General features: G+C 39.0%; 1 protein-coding gene across 1 annotated transcript in view; it reads left to right on the forward strand.

Moving 5' to 3' along the window:
- TRPC4AP (transient receptor potential cation channel subfamily C member 4 associated protein) overlaps nt 1–15159 on the forward strand; it is a 288555-nt gene that overhangs the window by 268527 nt on the left and 4869 nt on the right. The window contains exon 19 of the mRNA XM_053696832.1: nt 3936–4142. Coding sequence (XP_053552807.1) covers nt 3936–4142 — 207 coding nt within the window. The remainder of the gene's footprint in view (nt 1–3935; nt 4143–15159) is intronic.

Below are 15159 nucleotides of genomic sequence, written 5' to 3' on the forward strand. Positions count from 1 at the left end.
TCTGATTTTTCATACGGATAAGGTAGTCCTGCATACCAAACCTGGGTTTTTACCTAAGGTGGTATCTAACAAGAATATCAATCAAATGATTGTTGTTCCATCCTTGTGTCCTAATCCTTCTTCGAAGAAGGAACGTCTATTACACAATCTGGACGTGGTTCGTGCTTTAAAGTTTTACTTACAAGCTACTAAAGATTTTCGTCAAACATCTGCTTTGTTTGTTGTCTACCTTGGACAGAGGAGAGGTCAAAAGGCTTCGGCAACCTCTCTTTTTGGCTAAGAAGCATAATCCGCTTAGCCTATGAGACTGCTGGACAGCAGCCTCCTGAAAGGATTACAGCTCATTCTACTAGAGCTGTGGCTTCCACTTGGGCCTTTAAAAATGAGGCTTCTGTTGAACAGATTTGCAAGGCGGCGACTTGGTCTTTGCTTCATACTTTTTCAAAATTCTACAAATTTGATACTTTTGCTTCTTCGGAGGCTGTTTTTGGGAGAGAGGTTTTACAGGCAGTGGTACCTTCCGTTTAAGTACCTGCCTTGTCCCTCCCTTCATCCGTGTACTTTAGCTTTGGTATTGGTATCCCACAAGTAATGGATGATCCGTGGACTGGATACACCTTACAAGAGAAAACATAATTTATGCTTACCTGATAAATTTATTTATCTTGTGGTGTATCCAGTTCACGGCCCGCCCTGTCATTTTAAGGCAGGTAATTTTTAAATTTAAACTACAGTCACCACTGCACCCTATGGTTTCTCCTTTCTCGGCTTGTTTTCGGTCGAATGACTGGATATCGCAGTTAAGGGAGGAGCTATATAAAAGCTCTGCTGTGGGTGTCCTCTTGCAACTTCCTGTTGGGAATGAGAATATCCCACAAGTAATGGATGATCCGTGGACTGGATACACCACAAGAGAAATAAATTTATCAGGTAAGCATAAATTGTGTTTTTGTACAGGCTTTGGTTCAAGCCTGTTATTAAATCAATCTCTCCTCCTTGGAGTCTTAATTTGGTTTTGAAGGCTTTGCAGGCTCCTCCTTTTGAGCCTATGCATTCTTTGGATATTAAACTACTTTCTTGGAAATTGTTGTTCCTTTTGGCTATCTCTTCTGCTAGAAGAGTTTCTGAATTATCTGCTCTCTTGCGAGTCTCCTTTTCTGATTTTCCATCAGGATAAAGCCGTTTTGCGGACTTTGTTTAAATTTCTTCCTAAGGTTGTGAATTCTAACAACATTAGTAGGGAAATTGTTGTTCCTTCCTTGTATCCTAATCCTAAGAATGCTCTTGAAAGATCTTTACATTCTTTAGATGTTGTAAGAGCTTTGAAATACTATATCAAAGCTACTAAGGATTTCAGAAAGACTTCTAGTCTATTTGTTGTTTTTTTCTGGTTTCTGGAAAGGTCAGAAAGCTTCTGCCATTTCTTTGGCATCTTGGTTAAAGCTTTTGATTCATAAGGCTTATTTGGAGGCATGACAGTCCCCACCTCAGAGAATTACAGCTCATTCTACTAGATCAGTCGCCACTCTTGGGCTTTTAAGAATGAAGCTTCAGTTGATCAGATTTGCAAAGCAGCAACTTGGTCTTTGCATACAAGTTCTTCAGGCAGCTGTCTCAGTTTGATTCTTCTGCTTATGATTTAAGTTTTTAAGAAAGACTTATATTTTTTGTTTGGATTTAATTTTCTCAGCGGAAATAGCGGTTATTTTATCTCTCCCTCTCTAGTGACTCTTATGTGGACTTCCACATCTTGGATGTCGCAGTTTACCGCGACATCGGATCCCTGCTAGCCCTGACCTGCCCTGGAAGACCACGCAATACTTAAGCATTGAAGATATTTATGCCGTTAGCGTCACGGACACAGGTAGTATTGTTAACCACTTGTTGCAAAAAGGAGGAAACTATGGTTTATGCACCTGTGAATGTTTCATAACGCACGGCTTCTAAGGTATGCTTTTAAGTGATTTGACAATGTCCTTGGGTCGTGGGTTTTGGTTTGGCTGAGCGGCACTTTGGGGACACATATGATAAAGATTGAATTCCTTTGGATACAATATTCAGTAATTCTGGTTGAAATATACCATTGTCTCTCCTGGTGCACCAGAAGTTTTCTCTCGGCCATATGACTTTCTCCTACTTGGGATTCCATGTAATGAATGTGGTATGATTGTGATATGTGGTGGATTATTAAAGTATGTTTTAGTTTTTGATACAGATGTCTCTTGAGTCTTTATTATATTACAGTTGTGCTTGTTCAGCCTAGACTTTTTGAACCCCTTATTTAGGGGTTAATCACTCTCTTGTTTGCGTTTGTTATAAATATTTTCTCTAGTAGCACCTTTTATCTTTTAATTTATTCTAGTTTGTGAGGTGCAGCTTTTCCCCCCCCCCTTTTTTTGCTTTGTTTATTATATATAAAATAAAAGCCTATAAAAATGTACACCTTGCATGATACCATTGGATAAACAAGTCAATCCTCACTAATGCAGATAATGGGGAAGAGGCCGCTCCAAACTCTCAGGCCGGCATGAACAGTGGCTCAGAATGATGACTTCACGGAAGCCGCCGTGGTATCGGCTAAGTGGGCAAATAGAACCTGCGGTGACTGGGTGCTATGCCTAAAGGGCAACGAATCAATTGCCACGACCAGCAATAGAAAAAATAGAAAAAGGCAGCACCAGCATTAAATTAAAAAAAATCCTTTATTTTCTATAGAGGCAAAACAAGTGTGACACGGAATGAACGTCTGACGCGTTTCACGCCCTCTAGTGGTGTTTCACGCCCCCTAGTGGCGTTTCATCAGAGACAACAGGTGTTCCTAAGCATGGCCCTCTTATACTGGGTCATGTTACATGCATATTTAACCCCTTAATGTCAAAAACAACCAAACATTATCGAATTGCAGAAAAGTGTCTTTACTGTCCTTGGATATACTAGGTGGTGATGACATATTACAGAACTATATACCGAGTTGCAGATTTGTTTCAAAGAAGCCGGAAAACTGTAGTGGGTTTATTTCTTTCATATTTGATGGGTCCCATTAAGGTTAATCAATAAAGAGCAAATAATCCAGTTGTTTTAGATTCCCCTCATTTATTTTAGTGGTGTAGATATAATTCAATGGTCTGATTAACATATCAGGTTTACTTGTTATAATATATGCAGTGGGTACATGAAATAATAAACATCCAGACTTTGGCAAGATACCTGATTAATTCTTAAGATAGCCTTATATGTAAACTCTATATGTGTTCTTTCAACTTGACTCAGCATATATGAACATAAGATAATGTATACTGTAGCATATTTATGTTATTCACATATACTTTTAATGTTTGTTGTTTTTGACATTAAGGGGTTAAATATGCATGTAACATGACCCAGTATAAGAGGCCATGCTTAGGAACACCTGTTGTCTCTGATGAAACGCCACTAGGGGGGCGTGGAAACGCTGTCAGACGTTCATTCCGTGTCACACTTGTTTTGCCTCTATAGAAAAATAAAAGGATTTTTTTTAATTTAATGCTGGTGCTGCCTTTTTCTATTTTTTCAATCCTCACTAAGGCTGACTCAAAAGATTTGACTTAAGCCCATCTACTGTGTTGACGCTATGCCTACGTCCAGCACTCTGGTGCATGTTGCGGACCAGTGGGGACCGCAGCTTGGGGGTAGAAAGCATCTGCATTCATATTGTAAATGAGTAACAAACTTTCCACATCACTGTTTACTGTCCCTTTTAATTTATTGAATTAAACTACTTTAATAACCAAATGAAAAACTGACAGCATTTGTTACAAACTTGTTCAGATAAAAATCGGACGGGGCAAAATAATAGCAATTCTGAAATAGTGGAGTGGAGAAGATACTAACAAATAGGAAAATTAGCACTGGCCGTGGCTTTTGTGATTTATTAATGTTTACTTTGTGTTTATTAGGAGAACGTGAGCTGTTTGAATACAAGCCTTGTCATCTTGATATTGGCCAGAAGGAAAGGTCGGTTACCCTGCTATTTGCACACAATTCGAGACATGGAGTACTTAGAAAAATACCCTGGATTTATCCTGAACAATTTCCATAGTCTGCTACGGTTCTGGCAGCAACATTACCTCAACAAGGACAAGGACAGCACCTGCTTGGAAAATGTAAGAACACAGTTTTCTTGTGTATTAAAACAAAAACATTCAAATAAAATATGTGTGTATGTATGTATGTGTGTGTGTGTGTGTGTATATATATATATATATATATATATATATATATATATTTCTGTGTCAAAATATTGAACTTTATTTTTATTAATATTTCATCAAAGAAGGTTCAGTCAACGTTTCGTCCTCACAGGGACCTTTGTCAAGAGTTTCTATTATAAAAGATACATAAAATAAAATCTTAATTAAAACCCCTAAATGTTAGGCAACACATCCAAAGGGTTACAACCACATAAAATAAATATGTATATCAGCATATGTATTATGTCTATTGTTTTTGCAAAAGGCATTGATATAAGATCAGTTGGACTAACTGTATATAATCTATAGATATGTAAATGGCTAATGTACAGATAGTTAAACAGAAATGTTTCTCAACCAAACTTGGCTCATTTCAACAATACAAAAAAAGAGTGCTAGAGCGGCTCCGTAAAAAAACCTTTGAACTTTTATTCTTTAAAAATATACACACAGCCAGCAAACAGCAAGGGCTTCACAACATATTAAAATAAGAAAAATGCAAAAGAGCAGTCACATCCACAGCAGTCACATCCACAGGAGTGTATATTAATCAATATATATGTAGTTTGAAGGCTTATCGCAACGTTAGAGAGACTGTATGTACAACAATATAGTCACATTGATACAACAAAGTGGTATGTTACAATTGTAATGATTTATAATCCAACATAGTGACCAGCAAAAGGCACACGTGCACAAAGTACAAAATATTTGGGCAGCTAAACAGTGTGAAATATTCCTACAGTGTATTATCTGCAACACTATCAGTAGTTTTTACCTAATGTAACAGCGTATGTTACGTATCTACAATATACAGAGTGATATGGCTAATCGTAATAGTACAGGACTAAATTGCAAGTGTTGACAACTGTATACTACAAATTCTTAAGTAGAAAAAAACGGAGTAAATAGCTTTAAGAGGTAAAAACAGTTTGAAAAGTATACTCTAGGGCTTACCGTTATTTGTATATGCTGTATATGTTCAGAGGTGAAAAGTAGTGTAACTAGTCCACTCTTAAATACTATAGTATAGGAGAAACACTGATAATTGTGATGTCATCAGCGGAGCGACCTGCACGTGGCCAGAGAGGTACTTGTAGGTTGTCATAGTAACCGCAAACAGTAAGTTGCGCTAATTGGACAATAGGTTCATCCTAAATCAAGAACCAACTCTAACTTTCTTTAATGAGCCACCACCAAGAATGGTGTACAACAGAACCAGTAACCTCCGGGATATATTAGTTTAAACAACCTTTGAGCCTGACATGAGACAAAACAATGCTACCAACACCTAAAAAAGGATGCTACAGCTGTGGCAATTGTATGACATGCAATTCCCTTCATAACAGGTCCACAATTCCAACCACCCACATAGTGGGGAAAACAATACAAATACAGCACAGACTAACATGTACCACAGAATATGTGGTCTATTTGATTATCTGTCCATGTGGCCTATTTTATGTGGGGAAGACGAGCACGTCATTCCGTGAGCGCTTGGCAAACCACTGTAGCGCAATTAGGAAAGCCATTAAAGATAAGAAGAGAGTGATGAGCCCTGTAGCACGCCACTTCATGCAGAACAGCCATACGGTAGCCATGTTGAGAACCGTCCTTATAGACTGGATACACCCATTGAAGAGAGGTGGGGATAGAAACCTTAACTACTCAAAATGGAAGCAAGGTTGATTAACCGTTTGGATACCTTAGTACCCAAATGACTAAACACTAGCATTGACTATGCCTTATTCTACTAGAAACCATACACTTTGCGTGTATAAGCTCCCTGTGATGTACCTTGGATCAACATATCTGTGTATTCACATTTGAGAACAAAGTTGGTTACCCCCCCCCCTTCCTGACCAATTTGCTATTTACCTCCTTCTTTAGGATTATAGACTGCCAAACCCCCCCCCCCCCCCCCCTTTAGCTGTCTAAATTGGCACTTTTTGGTCTCTGTAATAACATAGCGTAGAATATAAACCTGTTGTGATTTCCAACATACCCCTTACATAGTAACTCTACACCATTATATTTATTTTAGACTCTGACCCCACTATATCGTTATTTCCACTAAATAAGTAAATCCATGTTTGAGCTTATCCTCATGACTTTGAGATAGTTTTAGTTGTACTGTGTACTTGCACACCTCTATTTACATACTCTTATCCCAGTATCTGTACATGCAGCGTGCTCATCCCTTATTACTTTGACTTGTTAGTAGGCTTTACAAGTTTAAAGTTGTAATTTACATCAGAGCAACATTCTGCCCTATTAGTGCAATTTGCTGTTTGCGGTTACTATGACAACCTACACGTATCTAAAAAGAACTGACTAGGCCGCTGCATATCCTTGCATGGTGAGGGTAAAGCCCAACACTGCCAAGGCTGAAGGAGTCACAAACACAGACCCGTGAGGTGCTAGCTAGACGCGGCTAAGCGTAAGCCGCAAAAAATACCAGAAAGCAAAAAAGGAGCAGCACTCGTGAGGCACGTTTCAAAAATAAAACCACAGTTTATTTATAATGCATATGACCAATAGGTTTAACATGAGTGTAAAAGTCATAGTAAAAAGATCAATAAGGGGAGGGGATAGGAACAAATTATTACTGAAACAGGAGATGTTTTGGATTTATAAACTGAGGACCATCACTCCAGGAGGATTGAATAGGGAATGGGATATGAGTCTCTTTGTAGGATAAAGTTATTGTTATATTTGACATATTTTAACTACATCCTGTTTTAATCATGTTCAAGCTATGCATATCTTTAGTTTACAACATTACACAACATTGCTGTTCATGATTGTACAATAGCACTGTTATAGTTAATGTTCCATCTTCCATGTGAAACTTTTGGCATATGTCCTATACGGTTTGTGTTTAGTATTAACATCTGTGTCTACTAACATTAATAAGTTTAAGATATATCTGTACAAACACTGTTTATTACATAGCTCCTGTTTATTACATAGCTACAGTTTGTTTTTGGAACTCATGAGAATAGATATCAAAACTTATACTATTATATATTTAAGAACATGTTTTGTATTGCATCAGGTGAAATGTTCGTCCCTCTCCCCTTAGAAATCATATATTAATCAACTGAAAAATTAAGGTGTCCATCTGCGATTTATGGGTTAAGTCATTAAGCCCTTATTTATTTATTCTTTTCTTACTATCATTATTAACATCATTATTATTTATTCATTTATCTATTTTTCAAGTGTGCACAAAATGTAAATATTTCTAACTTATTTAATTTCGGATGAAATATAAATTTAAATTTGTGATGTGAATTTACGGCCATGTTTAGCACTAACTCTTTGTGATTTTTGAAGAGTAAAAGTTGTTCATATTATTTAGACACAACATATTTGCAGACGAACTAGGCTCCCACATTTTCAATATATCTAATACATCCTATTTTTTTAATATATTTGTATACATTTCAGCACACTTCTAAAACTAATTTTGATACATTTTACCACACAGAGTGTATGATGCTACATTACCATCATATATTATCTTATATATTATTTTTCAATTCTTTGCAATACCACACTTGCTACACAACAACGGCACATTAAGCAATACCAATACGGATTCTATGTTCATTAAAGTTCTTTTGCTGTGTGTTCTTTTAAAATAGCATCGTACTATAGAATATCTATATTGGTGTGTGTATTTTCATATTGACAGTCTCCTTCCTGATTACATATTTGTCACACTATCATGTTTGTTTAAGCATGTTTTTATAGTTCATATGTATTTTTAAAGTGTTGTTCAGGTATCCGATTGGTCACTTTGCCTTTTAAGAAGGGGGTGTCCGGTTGCAATACCTATCCCTATGATTAAGTGCCCATTTGCGGCACGAAATGCGTAAGGGTTAATTTACCTGTTCTATGTCTCTATTTGTATCTTTTTTTCAATAAACTGTGGTTTTATTTTTGAAACGTGCCTCACGAGTGCTGCTTCTTTTTTGCTACCTACACATACCTCTGAACATATACAGCGTTTACAAATAACGGTAAGCCCTAGAGTTTACTTTTCAAATAGTTTTTACCTCTTAGGCTATTTACTCCGTTTTTTTCTACTTAAGAATTGGTAGTATACAGTTATCAACACTTGCAATTTAGTCCTGTACTATTACGTTTAGCCATACCACTCTGTATATTGTAGATACTTAACATACACTGTTCCATTAGGTAAAAAGTACCGATAATGTTGCAGATAATACACTGTAGGAATATTTCACACTTTTTAGCTGCCCAAATATTTTGTACTTTGTGCACGTGTGCCTTTTGCTGGTCACCATGTTGGATTATAAATCATTGCAATTGTAACATACCACTTTGTATCAATGTGACTATATTGTTGTACATACAGTCTCTCTACCGTTGTGATAAGCCTTCAAACTATATATATTGATTAATATACACTCCTTTAAGTACCAGTATTTACGGTTCACATTTCAACAAAACAATAACGATGCATAGATTGGTGTTTAAGCCCCTACTACTATGTAATTATAACTTAGTCCTGTACTAAATTGAATGTATACGGATAGCTTTAGATGTATTGAAATGAGCTATGTTTGGTTGAGAAACATTTCTGTTTAACCTTCTGTATCATTATCCATTTACATATATATAGATTATATACAGTTTGTCCAACTGATCTATATCAATGCCTTTTGCAAAAACAATAGAACATAATACGCTGATATACATATTTATTTTATGTAGTTGTAACATTTTGGATGTGTTGCCTAACATTTAGGGGTATTAATTAGGATTTTATTTATGTATCTTTTCTTTTTGAAACAGTCTTGACAAAGGTCCCTGTGAGGACTCAAACGTTGACTGAACCTTCTTTGATGAAATATTAATAAAAATAAAGTTCAATATTTTGTGAAACTATTAAGTCATGTGAGTGCCTCTTTTTCTTTTATATATACTGTTTGTGTATATGTGTGTGTGTGTGTATATATATATATATATATATATATATATATATATATATATATATATATATATATATATATATCTATATATCAAAGTGCACTCACCGGGACCTATTTTATTTGTTACATAAATGAAAGGTGAATTAACAGAAGTCCCGGTGAGTGCACTTTGACTATTTGCCGCACCGCGGGCAGAGGATAAAAGGAGTGCTTCATATCTAATTTTGAAAAAAAAAAATATATATATGTATATATAGATATATAAACAAAAGATTGTAATATCAAACCCACCAAAGAAAAGGGGTGAAGATAAGCTGCCCGGATGTCTGCGCTACAGAAACTCACCTTAAGTGTGCTGCTATAGTTTCAGAGTATGTGTTTCAAACTCTAGTACCACACTGGGAGGTATGGGATTGGGAGCACTAGGTATGCGAGAGGGAAAATGAGAGAGCGCTTAGTCAAGAGCCCAGAGAAATACAGTTATAGATGGTGATTATATACCATATGTGTATAATAATTTCAACATATGAACAGTGATTGACACGATAAATAGGTAATGAATCAAATGGAATAGACCATTAAAGGGACAGTCTACAATAGAATTGTTATTGTTTTAAAAGACAGATAATCCCTTTATTACCCATCCCCCAGTTTTGCATAACCAACACTGTTATATTAATACACTTTCTTTTTAAAGACAGAATGAGTCCACGGATTTCATCCTTGTGGGATTTCGCCTCCTGGTCAGCAGGAGGAGGCAAAGAGCACCACAGCAGAGCTGTTATATAGCTCCTCCCTTCCCTCCCACCCCAGTCATTCTCTTTGCCTATGTTAGTGATAGGAGATGGCAAAGTGAGGTGTTAGTTTTAGATGCTTTAATCAAGAGTTTATTATTTTTAAAGTAGTGCCAAAGTGTGCTGCTTTGTTCTGGGGTTTAGCCGTATTCCATATCAGTCTCTACAGTAGAGCTTTTGGTTACTTTAGAGCAATGGGAACGGGTGGGACATAATTCTCACTGCGCCTCCCATATTGTTATGCTGCCCTTCTCATGATGACCTAAGCAATATCTAACTCAGGCCCTATGTGTTTCCACAGGGCTATGGGAGGGAGAGGACCTCCTAAACCTGTTGGAGCTGTCTTGCTGTCAGACAGCTTTTACATTGGACCCAGAGAGGACTCAGCACTTGTACAATTGTTACATTTATTTTCCTGGGAATATATTCTCTTCATGTATGGAAGGGGTTTCCTTTGATGGCAGCATATGTACAGGCACTGAATGGGGCTAAAACGCTGGGCTTTATCGGTAATTTTTTATTACATTATCCGGTAAGGGCTGTGTACAGGTTGACGCCCACGATGGGCGGGGCTACTATTCGCACGCTTTAGACTTATCTAGAGACGCTGCGCAGTTTGTTTAGGCATCCGTTCCGGATTTGTAAGGCGGCATCTCTGCTACTTAGTCTTGCAGGACATCGGGCATTGCGCTAGAACCACATGGTTAGGAAAGCAAGCGGTTGTTAGCGCTCTGAAGCCCGACCTGAGACATTGCTGGGAGCGGTCTGGAGACTGGTCGGCAGGTAGGCGCCTCAGCTTAGCTGTTGAGGCGGAGAGGTGTCTGAATGTGGGGCAAAAAGTTTTTAAACTGCTTAAATGTGAAACGTTTTTGCTCAGCACGGAAATATAGTTGCATTTACTACTTAAAGTCACAGTATTAGTTTTAACATTGGTACTTATTTTTGCATCACTCTTTCTCTCATATAATAAGAGAATTCTGAGTTCGATATTTAAAGGGGCAGTATAATTTAAAGGGCCAGTAATAATTAAAGCGCCAGTTTCTTTTTTTTATTTATTTCATTTTCTTGCCTGTTCTATATCATGGATTTAGAAAATGTTACTTGTGCAATGTGTTTGGATGCCAATGTGGAACCTCCAGTTCCTTTTTGTCCCTCATGTGTTGAGAGGGCTCTAAGCTATAAAGAAAAACAATGTAATGATAAAAAATTGTCAACGGCGAATGCTTCTCAGGAATCTAACGATGACATCCAGAGTATGCCGCAGCTTTCACCCCAAGCGTCCCAACCTTTAACACCCGCTCAAACAGTGCCCTGTACTTCTCAAGTTTCTGCTGCAGTTACGTTAAAGGACATAGCTGCAGTTATGTCTTCTACATTTTCTGATGCGTTATCTGCCTTTCCTATACTTTAAGGCAAACGTAAAAGGAAGGACAACTATGTGGTCAACTAAGTTTCTGATGCTATAGTGGCAGTCTCGGACGTACCCTCCCAGGGATCTGAGATGGAGGGTATGGAGGTTCTATCAGAAGGTGAAATTTCAGACTCGGGGAGTTCCTTACCTTTGACTGATTCAGAAGTTGTTTGTTTCGTGTTTAAACTAGAACACCTCCGCCTGTTACTCAGGGAGGTTTTAGTGACTTTGGACGACTGAGATTCCACGGTAGTGGTCGTTCCTGAGAAATCGAGTAAGTTAGACGGATACTTCGAAGTTCCTTCTTACTCAGATGTTTTTCCAGTTCCCAAGCGAACTGCAGAGATTATTTCTAAGGAATGGGAGAGACCAGGTATTCCCTTCTCTCCTTCTCCTATTTTCAAGAAAATGTTCCCTATAGCTGACGCTGTTAGGGAAACTTGGCAAACGGTTCCTAAGGTGGAGGGGGCTATTTCCACCTTGGTCAAACAAACTACTATTCCTATTGAGGATAGTTGTGCCTTCAAGGACCCCATGGATAAGAAGTTGGAGGGTCTACTGAAAAAGATCTATGTTCACCAGGGTCTGCTATTGCAACCAGCCGCATGCATTTCTTCGGTCACCAGTGTGGCAGCTTATTGGTTTGATGCTCTTGCTGAATCTCTTAAGACTGAGACTTCTTTAGAGGAAATCCAGGACCGGATTAAAGCTCTGAAATTAGCAAACTCTTTCATAACAGATGCGTCTCTGCAAATTACTAAATTGGCAGCTAAAAGTTCCGGGTTTTCTATCGTGGCCTGCAGAGCCTTATGGTTGAAGCCTTGGTCTGCGGATGTATCATCCAAATCTAAGCTCCTAGCAATTCCTTACAAGGGAAAGACATTGTTTGGGCCTGGATTGAAGGAAATTATTTCTGACATCACGGGAGGCAAGGGTCATCTTTTTCCTCAAGATAAAAGAAACAAGCAGAAAGGACGACAGAGTAATTTTCGTTCCTTTCGAAACTTCAAGGAAAATTCCTCCTTCCTCTAAACAGGAAGGAAACTATTCGCAATCCAAGTCAACTTGGAGACCCAACCACTCTTGGAACAAATCTGGACGATATTCTTATCCAGGCGTCATCTTGTCAACAAGCAAGGTCCCATACCGACATTGTGCTATCCTTCCTGAGAACTCACGGGTGGAAGGTAAATCTGGAAAAGAGTTCTTTAATCCCGAAAACAAGGGTGACCTTCTTGGGAACTCTAATCGATTCTATATCTATGAGAATTAGATTCTGGTTACATGTCAAGCCCTTCAGTCCACTCCTCAGCCATCAGTGGCTCAGTGCATGGAGGTAATCGGATTGATGGTAGTGGCAATGGACATCATACCGTTTGCTTGGTTTCACCTCAGGCCTCTGCAGTTAAGCATGCTCAGGCAGTGGAATGGGGATTATTCAGATTTGTCTCCTCGAATAACCCTGGAACAGTTGACGAGGGACTCTCTTTAATGGTGGTTGTCTCTGGATCATCTTTCCCAGGGGACATGCTTTTGCAGACCTTCATGGGTGATTGTGACAACGGACGCAAGCCTTTTAGGATGGGGAGCAGTCTGGGGCTCTCTAAAGGCTCAGGGAGTATGGACTCGGGCAGAGTCCCTTCTTCCTATCAACATCCTAGAGTTAAGAGCGATTTTCAATGCTCTTCGGGCCTGGCCTAAGTTGGCTTCGGCACAGTTCATCAGGTTCCAGTCGGACAACATAACGACAGTGGCTTACATCAATCATCAGGGGGGGAAAGAGGAGTTCCTTAGCGATGATCGAAGTAGCCAAGATAATCTGGTGGGCGGAGGCCCATTCTTGCCATCTGTCAGCGATTCACATCACAGGGGTGGACAACTGGGAGGCAGATTTTCTGAGCAGACAGACTTTTCATCCGGGAGAGTGGGAACTCCATCCTGAAATATTCTCCTGCCTGATTCTCAAATGGGGTTGGCCGGAGTTGGATCTCATGGCATCTCGTCAGAATGCCAAGCTCCCGAGATACAAGTCCAGGTCCAGGAATCCCCTGGCGGAGCTGATAGATGCTTTGGCAGTTCCTTGGTCCTTCAGCCTAGCATATCTATTCTCCCGTTTGCTCTTCTTCCCCGGGTTATTGCTCAGATCAAACAGGAGAAGGCATCAGTGATCCTCATCGCTCCTGCGTGGCCTTGTAGGATTTGGTATGCCGATCTGGTGGACATGTCATCCCTGCCACCTTGGAAACTTCCATTGAGGAAGGACCTTCTTATTCTCTGATTGCTTGGAGATTGAACACTTAATCCTATCCAAGCAGGGTTTTTCTGATTCGTACATGGAAACCTTAATTCAGGTGCGTAAACCTGTAACTAGAAGGATTTACCACAAGATATGGCGTAAATATCTTTATTGGTGTGAATCCAAGGGCTACTCATGGAGTAGAGTTAGGATTCCCAGGATTTTCTTTTCTCCAAGAAGGATTGGAGAAGGGTTTATCGGCAAGTTCCCTAAATTTTGTTACACAAGCATCTGGCAGATGTCCCAGATGTTCAATCTTTTTGTCAGGCTTTGGTTAGAATCAGGCCCTATGTTTAAACCAATTGCTCCTCTATGGAGTCTGAATTTAGTTCTTAAAGTTCTTCAAGGGGCTCCGTTTGAGCCTATGCATTCCTTAGATATTAAGTTATCTTGGAAGGTTTTGTTTCTTGTTGCCATTTCTTCAGCTCGAAGAGTGTCTGAGCTTTCGGCATTGCAATATAATTCACCTTATCTTATTTTTCATTCGGATAAGGTAGTTTTACATACTGTACTAAACTTGGTTTTCTTCCTAAGGTTGTTTCTGACAGGAACATTAATCAGGTGATTGTTGTTCCTTCCTTGTGTCCTAATCCTTCTTCTCAAAAGGAACGTCTCTTACACAATTTGGACGTGGTTCGTGCTTTGAAGTTTTTTTTGCAAGCGACTAAGGACTTTCGTCAGTCGTCCTCTGTTTATTGTTTTCTCTGGGAAACATAAGGGTCAGAAAGCTACGGCTACCTCTTTCTTTTTGGCTGAAGAGTATCATCCGTTTTGGATATGAGACTGCTGGACAGCAGCCTCCTGAAAAAACTACGGCTCATTCCACTAGGGCGGTTGCTTCCTCATGGGCATTCAAAAATGAATCGTCTGTAGAACAGATTTGCAAGGCTGCAACTTGATCTTCTCTTCATACTTTTTCAAAATTTTACAAATTTTATACTTTTGCCTCTGCTGAGGCTGTTTTTAGGAGAGAGGTTCAAGCAGTGGTGCCTTCTGTTTAGGTTTCCTGCCTTGTCCCTCACTCATCATCCGTGTACTCTAGCTTTGGTATTGTATCCCACAAGTAAGGATGAAATCCGTGGACTCATCGTGTCTTTAAAAAGAAAAGAAAATTTATGCTTACCTGATAAATTTCTTTCTTTTTAGACACGATCAGTCCACGGCCCGCCCTGTTCTGAGACAGGTTTTTAATTTTTTGTGAACTTCAGACACCTCTGCACCTTGGCTTTTCCTTTCTCTTCCCAACTTCGGTCAAATGACTGGAGTGGAAGGGAAGGGAGGAGCTATATAACAGCTCTGCTGTGGTGCTCTTTGCCTCCTCCTGCTGACCAAGAGGCGTAATCCCACAAGTAAGGATGAAATCCGTGGACTCATCGTGTCTAAAAAGAAACAAATTTATCAGGTAAGTATAAATTTTCTTTTTTACCTCTGATTACCTTGTATCTAAGAAACTTCTGACAGCCCC

The sequence above is a fragment of the Bombina bombina genome, chromosome 1, assembly GCF_027579735.1.
Source record: "Bombina bombina isolate aBomBom1 chromosome 1, aBomBom1.pri, whole genome shotgun sequence".
Classification (NCBI taxonomy): Eukaryota; Metazoa; Chordata; class Amphibia; order Anura; family Bombinatoridae; genus Bombina; species Bombina bombina.